This window comes from Lagopus leucura, unplaced genomic scaffold, assembly GCF_019238085.1.
Source record: "Lagopus leucura isolate 7727_CA_CO unplaced genomic scaffold, USGS_WTPT01 Super-Scaffold_810, whole genome shotgun sequence".
Lineage (NCBI taxonomy): Eukaryota > Metazoa > Chordata > Aves > Galliformes > Phasianidae > Lagopus > Lagopus leucura.
This window is the reverse complement of record NW_024962261.1, coordinates 14696878-14710928: the sequence shown is the minus strand read 5'-3', so window position 1 is coordinate 14710928 and position 14051 is coordinate 14696878. Positions and strand designations below refer to the sequence as shown.

General features: G+C 37.1%; 1 protein-coding gene and 1 long non-coding RNA gene across 8 annotated transcripts in view; one reads left to right on the top strand and one right to left on the bottom strand.

Annotated features, from left to right (window-relative positions):
- APC (APC regulator of WNT signaling pathway) overlaps positions 1 to 13351 on the top strand; it is an 89887-nt gene extending 76536 nt beyond the window's left edge. For all 6 annotated transcript variants that reach the window (XM_042866124.1, XM_042866123.1, XM_042866122.1 and 3 more), the window contains 6 exons: positions 919 to 1014; positions 1811 to 1950; positions 2755 to 2832; positions 4021 to 4137; positions 5151 to 5365; positions 5870 to 13351. In XM_042866124.1, coding sequence (XP_042722058.1) covers positions 919 to 1014; positions 1811 to 1950; positions 2755 to 2832; positions 4021 to 4137; positions 5151 to 5365; positions 5870 to 12437 — 7214 coding nt within the window. In that variant the 3' untranslated portion in view covers positions 12438 to 13351. The remainder of the gene's footprint in view (positions 1 to 918; positions 1015 to 1810; positions 1951 to 2754; positions 2833 to 4020; positions 4138 to 5150; positions 5366 to 5869) is intronic.
- LOC122177063 overlaps positions 1 to 14051 on the bottom strand; it is a 34459-nt gene that overhangs the window by 10666 nt on the left and 9742 nt on the right. For both annotated transcript variants that reach the window (XR_006177925.1, XR_006177926.1), the window contains exons 3-4: positions 13434 to 13542; positions 3500 to 3603 (exon numbers count right to left, since the gene is read on the bottom strand). This is a non-coding gene — a long non-coding RNA (uncharacterized LOC122177063). The remainder of the gene's footprint in view (positions 1 to 3499; positions 3604 to 13433; positions 13543 to 14051) is intronic.

The following is a 14051-nucleotide window of genomic DNA, read 5'->3' as shown; positions in this document are numbered from 1 at the left end:
CAGCATGTATAGTATGTGTGACTGCATGTATAGATAGGCTTTTTATGTTGAGGTAGCATTAGGAAGTATCATCTATTACGGGTATGAAACTCCATTTATAAACTTGTTCTTTAAGTTATAAGACTTTCAGATGCATTCTGAGTAATAACCCCAGTGTTTTACGTTGATGATCTGTGAATTAACAGTAAATTTCTACTTAGTGCTATTTTACATGTCAGTGCATAATGCAGTCTATCTAAATAAATAAATAATCCCAAATTGTTCTTCATTCAGATGTATTCAGGAGATACACATTTCATTTAGAAGAGTTTGAAAAAGTCTCAATCTAGGCAATATTATGTGAATTATTATTTCTAATGCTGTACATGAAACTATTTCAGTATTAAAATACCACAGTAGTCGCAGTTCTCTCAGGACTTAACAACCGAAGAAACATTCATTTTGGATTATTTATTTAATACTGCTGGAAGAGTTAACCTTACTGATTTATTTTCAGTAAGTTTTTTGTTTTTCAAAACTAACAAGGTTTTTGTTGTTGTTACAGTTATTTTTTGGTGTTTTGTCTGTCTGTCTGTCTGTCTGTTTGTTTGTTCGTTTGTTTGTTTTACCAGAAGTTTACCAGAAGTTATTCTGTAACGCATACATTGATTCTCTCTAACTTCTTTTTTCTACACCAACTATATTTCTAGTACATGTATGTCTTCTTGGTCGTATATAGATATATTCAGGCATCTTATGTATACACATTTATTAGCAATATTGATAAGTATTTGTCTATTTGTGAGTTAAAAGGAAGAAACAAAATCCAAACAAAATCGCAGTTGATTTCTCTTTAAGTTTTGATTCTTTTTGAAAATCTTATGATTTGGACAAATTATACACTTAGAAAATACTAACTGCTACTTATTTCTGGATCAGTGCCTGCACCAGTTGATCATCAAATCTGTCCTGCAGTGTGTGTTTTAATGAAACTTTCATTTGATGAAGAACATAGGCATGCTATGAATGAGCTTGGTAAGACCAAATGTTTTTATCTGACTTCATTGAAAAGCTTGCTAGAAATGCTGACATTCATTGCTTGTAAGGATTACTTCAGAGAATATGTAACTTTGTTCTACCATTGGTTCAAGCAAGTCATAGGTTCATTTGTGACCTCAAAGTGATTAATGCAGATTACATTAACTAGTCCATCACCCAGTGTACAGGTTATCTTTCAAGTTACTCTTTTATTTGACATTAACTCTGAATATTGGAAGAATATTATTATCGCGGAAGTTCTTGTGACTTTTAGAAGCACTGTCTTTACAGTGGAAGCCACTTTCTGAAGTATCTGTATTATAAGTAGATTCCTGTTCAGCAGCCTGTATTTTTTTATCCATGCTCAGTCAGTTCTGTGCATGGAGGTTTCCTTTGCAATGTCTATGTGAAAATATTCTGTGTACTTTTTCCTTACAAAATAACATTAAGTGATAATGATTAATTGATAATTGTCAGATTTACTATATAACCTTTTGTGTTACTGGTGTGATATCATCAGTTGCAACTTTAGCTGAAATTAAAAGATAAGTATTTTTCTTCTTCATAAACACTTCTGTTCCCAGTTTCTCCCTCCTCCAGATCTCAATATCTTGTTAACAAAACTTTCAGCTTGTACAAACCATGGAATTTGAGATCCAGAGTCATCTGTTTAGAAGTTTATTTTATTTTTAGAGCCTTCCATTTTTCAGATGTTTAAGATGTTACGGCATTCATACGAATATCAGGATTTAAATTTGTTGGCTTTTTTTTGTTTGTTTACTTGGCTTCTAAGGAGGTCTGCAAGCCATTGCTGAACTGCTGCAAGTGGACTGTGAAATGTATGGGCTTACAAATGATCATTATAGTGTCACATTGAGGAGGTATGCTGGAATGGCTCTGACAAACCTGACTTTTGGAGATGTAGCAAACAAGGTAAGAATAAACTTACAGTAATTTCAGTTGATAGCTGTGTTTGAATTGCAGCTCTCAGACAGGTAAAGAAATCTTTGTGATAGGATATTGGATTTAGGCTCCAGGGAGAAATTTCAAACAAAAACAACTGCAGTTTTGCTTCATAGGCAATGCCATATCAGACCCCATTTTGTCAGACTGTTCCTCTGCTGCCATCTGTCAGACGTCAGGAACGTGTAACAGAATATTGGAGGGAATGTTCAACCTCTACTGCCATACCACTGACTTCTGCCTCTAATGTCTGAGCCAATATAATAAAAAAGAAGCCATTGCTTCTGGAGTAGCCCTCACATTTTCTGCCCAGCTGACAAGTAGTACAGTTCTAACACATCATTCATTTGTAAAGAATTTTTTATTGTACTTTGTCACAGGCAAATTTCTAATGTAAGCCTTACGGTTTTTCACTAATTTATATATGCTTTAAAAGCTGTTCTTTAGATATCATAAATGTTGTGACTGTCCATTATATTATCCAAGGCATAGTAAAGAAAGCTTCTTAACTGGTAATGTTCCAGATCTGGTCCTAGGCCTGTTGTAAAAATTATAAAATTTATCACAATTCTACCACTTTGGATTTTCAAGAATAGAAACTGAATTAGTTTTCAGTAGTGGTGGACCAAATACTTGTTATTGCAAACAAATATTACTAAGCTTTTTTGAACTTCAGAGATGATCAGCTTAAAATATCAAAGTATTATGCACCAGTAAGCCATCTAATGTTGTCATAAAACTATATCTTTTCTATTTCTTTCTGATTCCTATCAGGCTACTTTATGTTCAATGAAGGGCTGCATGAGAGCTCTTGTAGCCCAACTGAAGTCTGAAAGTGAAGACTTACAGCAGGTAACAGTGAGACGAAATACTTCTTGTCTATTTCCACTAATTTGCAGCACTTCCATTTCACTACAGTAATTTGAAAGACAGTAGTTCTGATCTCCTTCCTTAGTATTTACTTTCCTTCTATCTATTTGGCCTTGCTGTCACTTCTTTTTGTACTTGAATTCTGTCTTTGTCATGAAGTTACAAGGGTGCTGTTCACAGACAGCCTTTTTTTTTTCTCCTCACTTAGATTGTCTCTTTGAAATATGCTACATTCATTGTAGCCCGATTTTTCATCATTAATTGAATGCAAAGCTCTTGCATTGTCTTATCTGCATAACAAACTTAGCACCTGTATTCATTCTACAAATTATGAAGTACAGTTCTTGTAGTAAAATGCCCACCTGTTGGCCATACTGTTTTTTCATCAAAGTATGTCCAACGCATGGGCTGTAAAACTTTTATGACCCTGATCTGTTGATGGAAGTCCATATCTCAAGACAAGTTTAAACAATCCTGGATTCTCTAGTTTGCTAGTGACAGTGCTAATGGACTGAGGGTTTGTGCAATATTGAGATTCCTTCTGCAATAGTAGAAAGTAAATAATAGCAGAATAATAGTAAAAGAAGCTTTACTTCAAAAGAGAATGTACGTTTGACTTCACAAGGATGTTCTCTTAGTACATACATACCTGTTCTCCACAGCAGCGCCTAGAGAAACTTTCTGAGTTTCAGCATAGTGGTGTGACACCTGAGTGTCTCTTCCAATGGCTCCTGCTTTGTAGAGAAAAATATCCTGAAATAAAGTCTGTAGTAAGTGCCTAGCATGATACACAGACTTGAGAACACAGAACTGTATGTTCGTATGAAGCTTGTTTTAAATTATTAAATATGAAATTAATATAATATTGTAAACAATATTATCTATTCTATTATCTTAGAATCAAAGTAACACTATATAATCATCACTAAACCACATCCCTTAGTGCCACTTTCACACATCTCTTAGGTACCTGTCAGGACAGGGACTCCACCACTTCCCTGCGTAGTCCATTCCAATGCTTGACTACCCTGCCTGTGAAAGAATTCTTCCCAATGTCCAGTCTAAATCCCCTGCAGCAGAACTTGAGACCATTAAATGTGCTTTTATATGTATATGAAATATAGGTATGTAAGCATACGTAGTAAAACATTTTTTTTTCATATTTTGCAGGTCATTGCAAGTGTGTTGAGGAACTTGTCCTGGCGTGCAGATGTGAACAGTAAAAAGACACTACGAGAAGTTGGGAGTGTGAAAGCACTGATGGAATGTGCTTTAGAAGTTAAGAAGGTACTGTGTATAAATGCCTGTGAGATAAATTTTTGAGGCATTACATTTAATTTACACAAAATAAATATATTGTGGTCTTTTTTGACATAAGCAGTATGTCAAATGTTTAGAATGTTTCAAGTAACTTCAGAGTTTAAGTTACCTAAAGTTCTGTTAGAATTGGTAAATAGAATTGCTTTGAGTTAATGAAACATCAGATCATAAAATAATGCTATTACCTCAAAACTAATGGTATTTCTGTAATTTTATTTTTTGATGGTTGACAGTTTTTGATCTTCAGCTACATTGTTTCTTATAATTTTACAATTTAATAAAACCTCTTTTGACTTTAGTGAGTAGATAACTTCCAAGTCTGTCATTTTCTAGATGTACTCTTGGTATCCAGACAAGATTATATTCTATCCCAGAGTCCTCTGCTAGCTAATCTTCAAACCAGTTTACCATTATGGCAGCTAGCAAGTACTGTGGCTGATACTTCAAAAAATTTCTGGCAAGCAATAAATCCATTGCTGAGGGAAGGAGGGAAGCAAACAAAAGTTTGCCTGCACGGCTGTACGCCTTGGTTGATAAGTTAATCAGCCCAGAAAACAGAAATTGGAACATAAGTAACTCGTACTGTGAGGAAAAGCCAGAGAAATAAAAAGAGGCAGATATAGGAAAATAGAAAGAAAATATCAGGCATTAGCATACAAGTGAGATTTCATCCAAACAAAAATCAAACAAAAATAAATTGTGCTGGTGACCGGAAAAACAAATTCTAAAACAAATTCTATGGTTAATGAATTTTATTTCTTTGCAAATGTATGTTAGAATTAATGAGGCTTTTTTTTTTTTTTTTTTTTTTCCTAGTCTATAGGCTATATTCATGCAGGTTTATTCTTGGTCCATCTTTGGATCATTGGGAATTAGAAAGAGATTTGTGACAAACTCCTTGTAGCTAATGTCAGTATTTCTGAGGTCTTTTGATCAATTCTTGAAAAACTTCTAATCCTGTCACTTTGTTATTTTCCTAGGAATCAACCCTAAAAAGTGTCTTGAGTGCCTTATGGAATCTGTCAGCACACTGTACTGAGAACAAAGCCGATATATGTGCTGTTGATGGTGCTCTTGCATTTCTAGTTGGTACACTGACATACCGGAGCCAAACAAACACACTTGCCATCATAGAAAGTGGAGGAGGAATACTAAGAAATGTTTCTAGCTTAATTGCTACTAATGAGGACCACAGGTGGGTATGCTACTTCTGAAAAAATGTAGTGATACTAAAAGCATGTTTAAAACACAGTTTGTACGCTGAGTCTTAATGTGAATGCAGGTAGAGTAATATAAAATACAATAATTTGTAATGAATTAGCAGGCATTCCACTTAGGTAACAGAAATAAGCAAACAGATAAATATCTGCTGCTTATAGATGATGAATAGTAGTAGAGTCTTTTCATGGGAATAAAAGATTCATAAAGTCATTATCAGCCATAGGAAGCAATCTGGAAGGAGAAATATTTTCGAGAGGGTAGGGTGGGAGTAACAATTTGTGTTTATAGTAGCATTTGATTAGCATTTAGATAGATTCCATAGGAGTAGAGAAGAAATAAGATAAATTTGCACTGGATAATTGTAACTATCCTTTTAAAGGATTAAATTGCTTGCAGTGTAGTAAGTTTTTAGTTTGTTTGTCTCTGATCTGTTGCAAATGTCACTTAATGATTTTTGTTTTCGATTACTTATTATCAGGCAAATCTTGCGAGAGAACAGTTGCTTACAAACCTTGTTACAACACTTGAAGTCACACAGTTTGACAATAGTCAGTAACGCATGTGGAACCCTGTGGAATCTTTCTGCACGAAATGCAAAGGATCAGGAGGCACTTTGGGACATGGGAGCGGTCAGCATGCTCAAAAATCTCATTCACTCAAAACACAAAATGATAGCAATGGGCAGTGCTGCAGCTCTAAGAAATCTCATGGCAAACAGGCCAGCAAAGTATAAGGATGCTAACATTATGTCTCCAGGATCAAGCTTACCATCTCTTCATGTTAGAAAACAAAAGGCACTGGAAGCAGAATTAGATGCACAACATTTATCAGAGACTTTTGACAATATTGATAATTTAAGCCCAAAAGCATCTCACCGTAATAAGCAGAGACATAAGCAGAATATATACAGTGAGTATGTTTTGGACTCTAATCGTCATGATGATGGGGTATGCAGAACAGAGAGTTTTAGTACTGGTAACATGACTGTACTTTCTCCATATTTAAATTCTACAGTATTGCCTGGATCCTCTTCTTCTAGTAGAGGAAACATAGAAAATTGTCTGTCTGAGAAAGACAGAAGTCTTGATAGAGATCGAGCAGTAGGTTTAAATGCCTATCATCCAGCTACAGAGAACAGTGGAAACTCCTCTAAGAGAATAGGAATGCAAATTTCTACAGCTGCAGCTCAAATTGCCAAGGTTATGGAAGAAGTGACAAGCATGCATATTCCACAAGACGACAGAAGTTCCAGTTCCACTTCTGAAATGCACTGTTTGACAGAAGACAGAAATACCACAAGGAGAGCAGCCAGTGCCCATACACACTCGAATACATACTTTCCAAAATCTGAGAATTCAAGCAGGCCATGTCCTGTGCCTTACACAAAAATGGAATACAAGAGAGCATCAAATGACAGCTTAAATAGTGTCAGCAGCAGTGATGGCTATGGTAAAAGAGGCCAAATGAAACCTTCCATTGAATCTTACTCTGAGGATGATGAAAGTAAATTTTGTAGTTATGGGCAATATCCAGCTGACTTGGCACATAAGATACATAGTGCAAATCACATGGATGACAATGATGGAGAACTAGACACTCCTATTAACTATAGTCTTAAATATTCAGATGAACAGTTAAATTCTGGAAGGCAGAGTCCTTCTCAGAATGAAAGATGGGCAAGGCCTAAGCATATAATAGATGATGAAATGAAACAAAATGACCAAAGGCAGTCAAGGAGCCAAAGTACAACATACCCTGTGTACACTGAAAGTGGAGATGATAAACACATGAAATATCAATCACCTTTTGGACAACAAGACTGTGTTCCTTCATTTAGATCAAGAGGATCCAATGGTTCAGATCAGAACAGAGTAGGGTCAACTCTTGCAATCAATCAGAAAGTAAATCAGTCCTTGTGCCAAGTCGATGATTATGATGATGATAAGCCAACCAACTACAGTGAACGCTATTCTGAGGAGGAACAGCATGAAGAAGAAGACAGACCAACCAATTACAGCATAAAGTACAATGAAGAAGAACATCATGTTGATCAACCCATTGATTATAGTCTGAAGTATTCAACAGAAGTTCCTCCCTCTTCTCAGAAGCCATCTTTTACTTTTTCAAAGACTTCTTCGGTGCAGAGCACTAAAACTGACCATATTTCCTCAAGCAGTGGAAGTACATCAGCCCCTTCAGCAGGTTCAAAGAGGCAGAATCAGCTTCATCCAAGTTCTGCACAGAGCAGAGGCAGTCATGCTCAAAAGACCGCCTCCTGTAAGACTCCTTCCATTAATCAGGAAACTATACAAACTTACTGTGTGGAAGATACACCAATATGTTTTTCAAGGTGTAGCTCTTTGTCATCTTTGTCATCAGCTGAAGATGAAATAGGGCGTGATCAATCCACACGTGTGACTGATACTAATAATACACTACAGATAGCAGAACTGAAAGAAAACAGTGGGGCTCTATCTACAGAAGCTGCAGTAAGTGAAATCACATCAACATCACAACATATCAGAACTAAATCCAGTAGACTTCCAACTTCCAGTTTATCACCTTCTGATTCCTCCAGACATAAAGCTGTTGAATTTTCTTCAGGTGCCAAATCTCCCTCAAAGAGTGGTGCACAGACTCCTAAAAGCCCACCAGAACATTATGTACAGGAAACTCCTCTCATGTTCAGTAGATGTACTTCTGTAAGTTCCCTGGATAGTTTTGAAAGCCGTTCAATTGCTAGTTCGGTTCAGAGTGAGCCTTGCAGTGGAATGGTGAGTGGTATTATAAGTCCAAGTGATCTTCCAGACAGCCCAGGACAAACAATGCCTCCAAGCAGAAGTAAAACACCACCCCCTGCTCAAGGAGTTCAGGTGAAAAGAGATGTAGCTAAAGGTAAAGTACCTAGTGCAGAAAAGAGAGAGCCTGGTCCTAGACAAGCAGCTGTAAATGCAGCAGTTCAGAGAGTTCAGGTACTGCCAGAGGCTGATACGCTATTACATTTTGCCACAGAAAGTACACCAGATGGGTTTTCTTGCTCTTCTAGCCTGAGTGCTCTGAGTCTTGATGAGCCATTTATACAGAAAGATGTAGAGTTAAGAATAATGCCTCCTGTACATGAAAATGAACATGGAAATGAAGCAGAGCCTGAACAGTCAGATGATACAAAGGATAACCAAGAGGATAAAGCAGAGAAGCCTTCTGAAGCAGAAAAAGACATTCTGGATGATTCTGATGACGATGATATTGAAATACTGGAAGAATGTATTATTTCTGCAATGCCTACAAAGTCTTCACGTAAAGCCAAAAAGCCTTCTCAAGCATCTGCTCCAAAAATACCTCCTCCTGTAGCCAGAAAGCCAAGCCAGCTGCCAGTTTATAAACTTCTGCCTTCCCAAAGCCGATTGCAATCCCAAAAGCATGTGAGTTTTACACCAGGAGATGATATGCCACGAGTATATTGTGTTGAGGGTACACCAATAAATTTTTCAACAGCTACATCTTTGAGTGATCTCACAATAGAATCACCACCAAATGAGTTGGCCAATGTAGACAGTGTGGGTACAGGGGCAGAGTCAGGGGAATTTGAGAAGAGGGATACTATTCCTACAGAAGGTAGAAGTACAGATGATGCTCAGAAAGTAAAAAGCATAAGTGTAAGTGGCCCAGGACTGGATGATGACAAAACAGAAGAGGGTGATATTCTGGCTGAGTGCATTAACTCAGCTATGCCGAAAGGTAAAAGTCACAAACCTTTTAGAGTGAAGAAAATAATGGATCAAATCCAACAAGCATCTACATCTTTAAATAATAAAAATCAATCAGAAATTGAGAAAAAGAAGCCAACATCACCAGTAAAGCCTGTTCCCCAAAATAGTGAATATAGAGCACGTGTAAGAAAAAACACAGAGTCTAAAAGCCAAATTAATAATGAAAGAAGCTATCCAGAGAACAGAGATACAAAGAAACAGAATCTTAAAAATAATTCTAGAGATTTTAATGACAAACTTTCAAATAATGAGGAGCGTGTAAGAGGAAGCTTTACATTTGATTCCCCTCATCATTACACACCTATTGAGGGAACTCCGTATTGTTTTTCACGCAATGATTCCTTAAGTTCTTTGGATTTTGATGATGATGATGTTGACCTTTCAAGGGAAAAGGCAGAATTAAGAAAAGGAAAAGAAGCAAAGGAAATAGAAACTAAAGACTGCCCTAACGTGGAACAGCCTTCAAGTCAGCAACCAAGTAATAGGACACAAGTTTGCCAAAAACACCCAACAAGCAGAAGCCAGTCTAAAACTTTCTGTCAGCCAAATAAAGATATTCCAGACAGAGGGGCAGCTACGGATGAGAAGATGCAGAATTTTGCTATCGAAAACACACCTGTTTGTTTTTCTCGCAATTCATCTCTTAGTTCCCTTAGTGATATTGATCAAGAAAACAATAACAGCAAAGAAGAAGAACCAGTAAAGCGAACTGAGGCTCCTGATTCACAGATAGAATCAAACAGACCACAGACTTCTGGTTATGCACCTAAATCATTTCATGTTGAAGACACACCAGTATGTTTCTCTAGAAATAGCTCTCTGAGTTCTCTAAGTATTGACTCAGAAGATGATCTTTTGCAGGAATGCATTAGTTCTGCCATGCCTAAAAAGAAAAAACCATCAAGAATAAAGAGTGAAAGTGAAAAAAGTAATTCCAGAAATATAGGTGGTATGCTGGCAGAAGATTTAACACTGGATTTGAGAGAGATACAGAGGCCAGATTCAGAAAATGGTTTTTCACCCGATTCAGAGAACTTTGATTGGAAAGCTATACAGGAAGGTGCAAATTCTATAGTTAGTAGCCTGCATCAAGCTGCAGCTGCTGCATCGCTATCTAGACAAGCTTCATCAGACTCTGATTCTATCCTTTCACTAAAATCTGGTATTTCTCTGGGATCACCATTCCATCTTACCCCAGACCAAGAAGAGAAACCTTTTACTAGTAATAAAGGTCCACGAATTCTTAAGCCAGGAGAGAAAAGTACACTGGAATCTAAAAAAGTAGAATCCGAAAGTAAGGGAATCAAAGGAGGGAAAAGAGTATATAAAAGTATAATTACAGGAAAAACTCGCTCCAATTCAGAAGTTTCAAGTCAGTTAAAGCAACCACAACAAACAAGTGTGCCTTCAATTTCACGTGGCAGGACAATGATTCATATTCCGGGAGTTCGAAATAGTTCTTCAAGTACTAGTCCTGTTTCCAAAAAAGGCCCCCCATTCAAAAACACAAATTCCAAGAGTCCCAGTGAAGGCCAGAGTTCAGCTAGTTCCCCAAGAGGAGTCAAGTCATCAGTAAAACCTGAGCCAGCTCCTGTAACTAGGCAACTGTCAGGATTGAACCAGAGTGGATCAAGTAAAGGACCTTCTAGATCAGGATCTAGAGATTCCACTCCTTCTAGACCTCAACAGCAGCCATTGAGCAGGCCTCTGCAATCTCCAGGCCGAAACTCAATTTCCCCAGGAAGAAATGGTATAAGTCCTCCCAACAAACTGTCTCAGTTGCCAAGAACATCATCTCCTAGCACTGCTTCAACTAAGTCTTCAAGTTCAGGTAGGATGTCATATACATCACCAGGCAGGCAGATGAGCCAGCAAAACCTTACAAAGCAAACTGCCTTAACTAAGAATACCAGTAGCATTCCAAGAAGTGAGTCTGCTTCCAAAGGATTGAATCAAATTCTTGGTAGTGGTGCATCAAACAAAAAGACTGACTTATCCAGAATGTCATCAGCAAAATCTAGCGGAAGTGAGTCTGACAGGTCTGAGAGGCCTGTTCTTGTTCGCCAGTCGACTTTTATTAAAGAAGCTCCGAGCCCAACTCTAAGACGTAAATTGGAAGAGTCTGCTTCATTTGAATCTCTGTCTCCTTCCAGACCAGATTCTCCCACAAGATCCCAACTACAGACTCCAGTTTTAAGTCCCTCACTTCCTGATATGTCTTTATCCACTCATTCAACTGCCCAAACTAGTGGCTGGCGAAAATTACCCCCTAATCTGAGCCCTTCTGTAGAATATGATGGGAGACCAGCAAAACGTCATGATATAACGCGTTCTCATTCTGAGAGTCCATCTAGATTGCCAATCAACAGATCAGGAACATGGAAACGTGAACATAGTAAGCATTCCTCATCACTTCCTCGTGTAAGCACTTGGAGAAGAACTGGAAGTTCTTCCTCAATTCTGTCAGCTTCTTCAGAATCCAGTGAAAAGGCAAAAAGTGAAGATGAAAAGCAACATGGAAGTTCTCTTTCTGGGCAGAAGCAAAGTAAAGAAAGCCAAGCACCAGCAAAAGGTACTTGGAGAAAAATAAAAGAAAATGAAATCCCCCAAATAATGAATGATCCTCAGCATCCTTCCTCGAGTGCCGCAAGTAGCTCTGATTCCAAAACTCTAATTTATCAGATGGCACCAGCTGTCTCTAAGACTGAGGATGTTTGGGTGAGGATTGAGGACTGCCCAATTAACAATCCTCGATCTGGAAGGTCCCCAACTGGAAATACTCCTCCTGTTATTGACAGTGTTTCAGAGAATGGGGTTGTGAATGGCAAAGATTCTAAAGAGATTCAAGAAAAACAAAATCCAGGGAATGGAAGTGTTCCTGTTCGTACCATTGGTTTAGAAAATCGTCTGAACTCTTTCTTTCAGATGGACAGTCCAGACAAGAAAGGCAATGAAACAAAACCTCTGCAGACCAATCCTGTTCCTGCACCAGAAAACAACGAAAGTACTGTGAGCGAGCGTGCACCATTCAGTTCCAGTAGTTCAAGCAAACATAGCTCTCCGATTGGTGCTGTTGCAGCAAGAGTAACTCCTTTCAATTACAATCCAAGCCGTAGGAAGAGTAGTGTGGACAATAGTTCTGCTCGGCCATCCCAGATACCAACACCAGTAAATAACAGCACAAAGAAACGTGACTCAAAGTCTGAAAATACAGACTCCAGTGGAACTCAGAGTCCCAAACGTCATTCTGGCTCTTACCTGGTGACTTCTGTTTAAATACATCAAAAAATAAAACTGATGTATTAAACACAGCAGCTACTTAGAAGTTTTATTTCAAATGAAACTTCAAATGATGGGGATTGATTTTTTTGTTTGTTCGTTTGTTTGTTTTTGTAAATAGGTTTGATTCTTGTTAGAGAGTCCTTGTTCTGGAAGCCATATTTGATAGTATACTTTGTCTTCACTGGTAATATTTTGGAGGAAAATGTGATTGACAGTTTGAAATAAAATTGCTAATGCAAGTATATTTGTACAGTATGTTTAACATGTATTTAATTAGCATCCCATCCCATAATCCTTTAAATATTGCTTGTCTTGAAATCATTGAACATTGCATATAGAGATGATGGAGTCATACTGCTTTATCAATCATTTCTAGACTACAGACTGACTAAACTACATCAGGGAAGAACTGGTATTATTTATGCAAAAAAATATACTCAGTTTTAGTATTTGTGAGTCCATCTAACCCAGTAATTAATCATGTGGCTGTGAAATTCACAGTAATATTGTTTCTGCTGAACAAGCATTCCCAGCCTGCTTTTCTGCATGAATGGAACTGACGGTTATTTTCTGAAGTAACGATAACATTTGTGGTCACATAATGTGCATAGATAGGTATGGTGTAACGATTTACACTTTCTTTATGCCCTGGGGAAAAGAAAAAAACATATAGGAAAAAAAAGAAAAACTGTGTAACTGTAAAACCTTGACTGAAATTATTTTACCTGAACTAGATTTCATCTCCAAGTAGGTAGATTTTTTTTTTTTTCTTCATTTTTGCTATGCTGTAACTTGCTGTATATTCTGGTATTTGAGGTGAGATGGCTGCTCTTTATTAATGAGACATGGGTGATGTCTCAACAGAGACTAAAATGAACATTTCAGAATAAATTATTACTATATGTAAATCGTGTGTGTTACTTTTGCATTACATAAAAATACAGTATTTTACTTTGAGATGTCACCTTTTAATATGTATAATGCACTTACACTTACAGCCTGATGCAGGAGAATCTTGCACCCTCAATATTCATTCTTAGTGACTGAAATGGCTGTTGTAGGATGTTTGTAACAGTTGCAGGATCAGGCCTCAGGTCTTCTGTAATATAATTGTAATGGAGACAGTTTCACCCATCTCAGGTGCATAACAAGGCTAAAGGCAGGGTATTGCAAGCAGTCAAGTGGGATAATTGCTTTCATCACTGCAAACCGAAACAATATTACATGTATAAAAATGATATTTATAAATTGAAACTTTTTTTGTTTTTAATTGGGGATATAATGTAGAATGTGAAATAGTGACTACTGTGAGATGAAATTTTAATTCTATTTGAAATCTTCATGCAATTTTATTTTTTTAAAAAATTATAAAGGGAAAAATACCACAAGAATTTCATCACAGAACGTTTGTTGTAGTGGAAAAATGATTTTGTATGCAAACCAGGACCTTTGCTGCCTCAAGCCTTTTTGATGCAAATATGGTTTGTGTTAGGATAATGCTGAAAAGGTAGATTAGTGCTTTAAATATATAAATAGATTGAATTTAAATAAGATTTCATTTAAAGTAGAAACATGAGATAATAGAACATTAACCATTTGTGCATGATT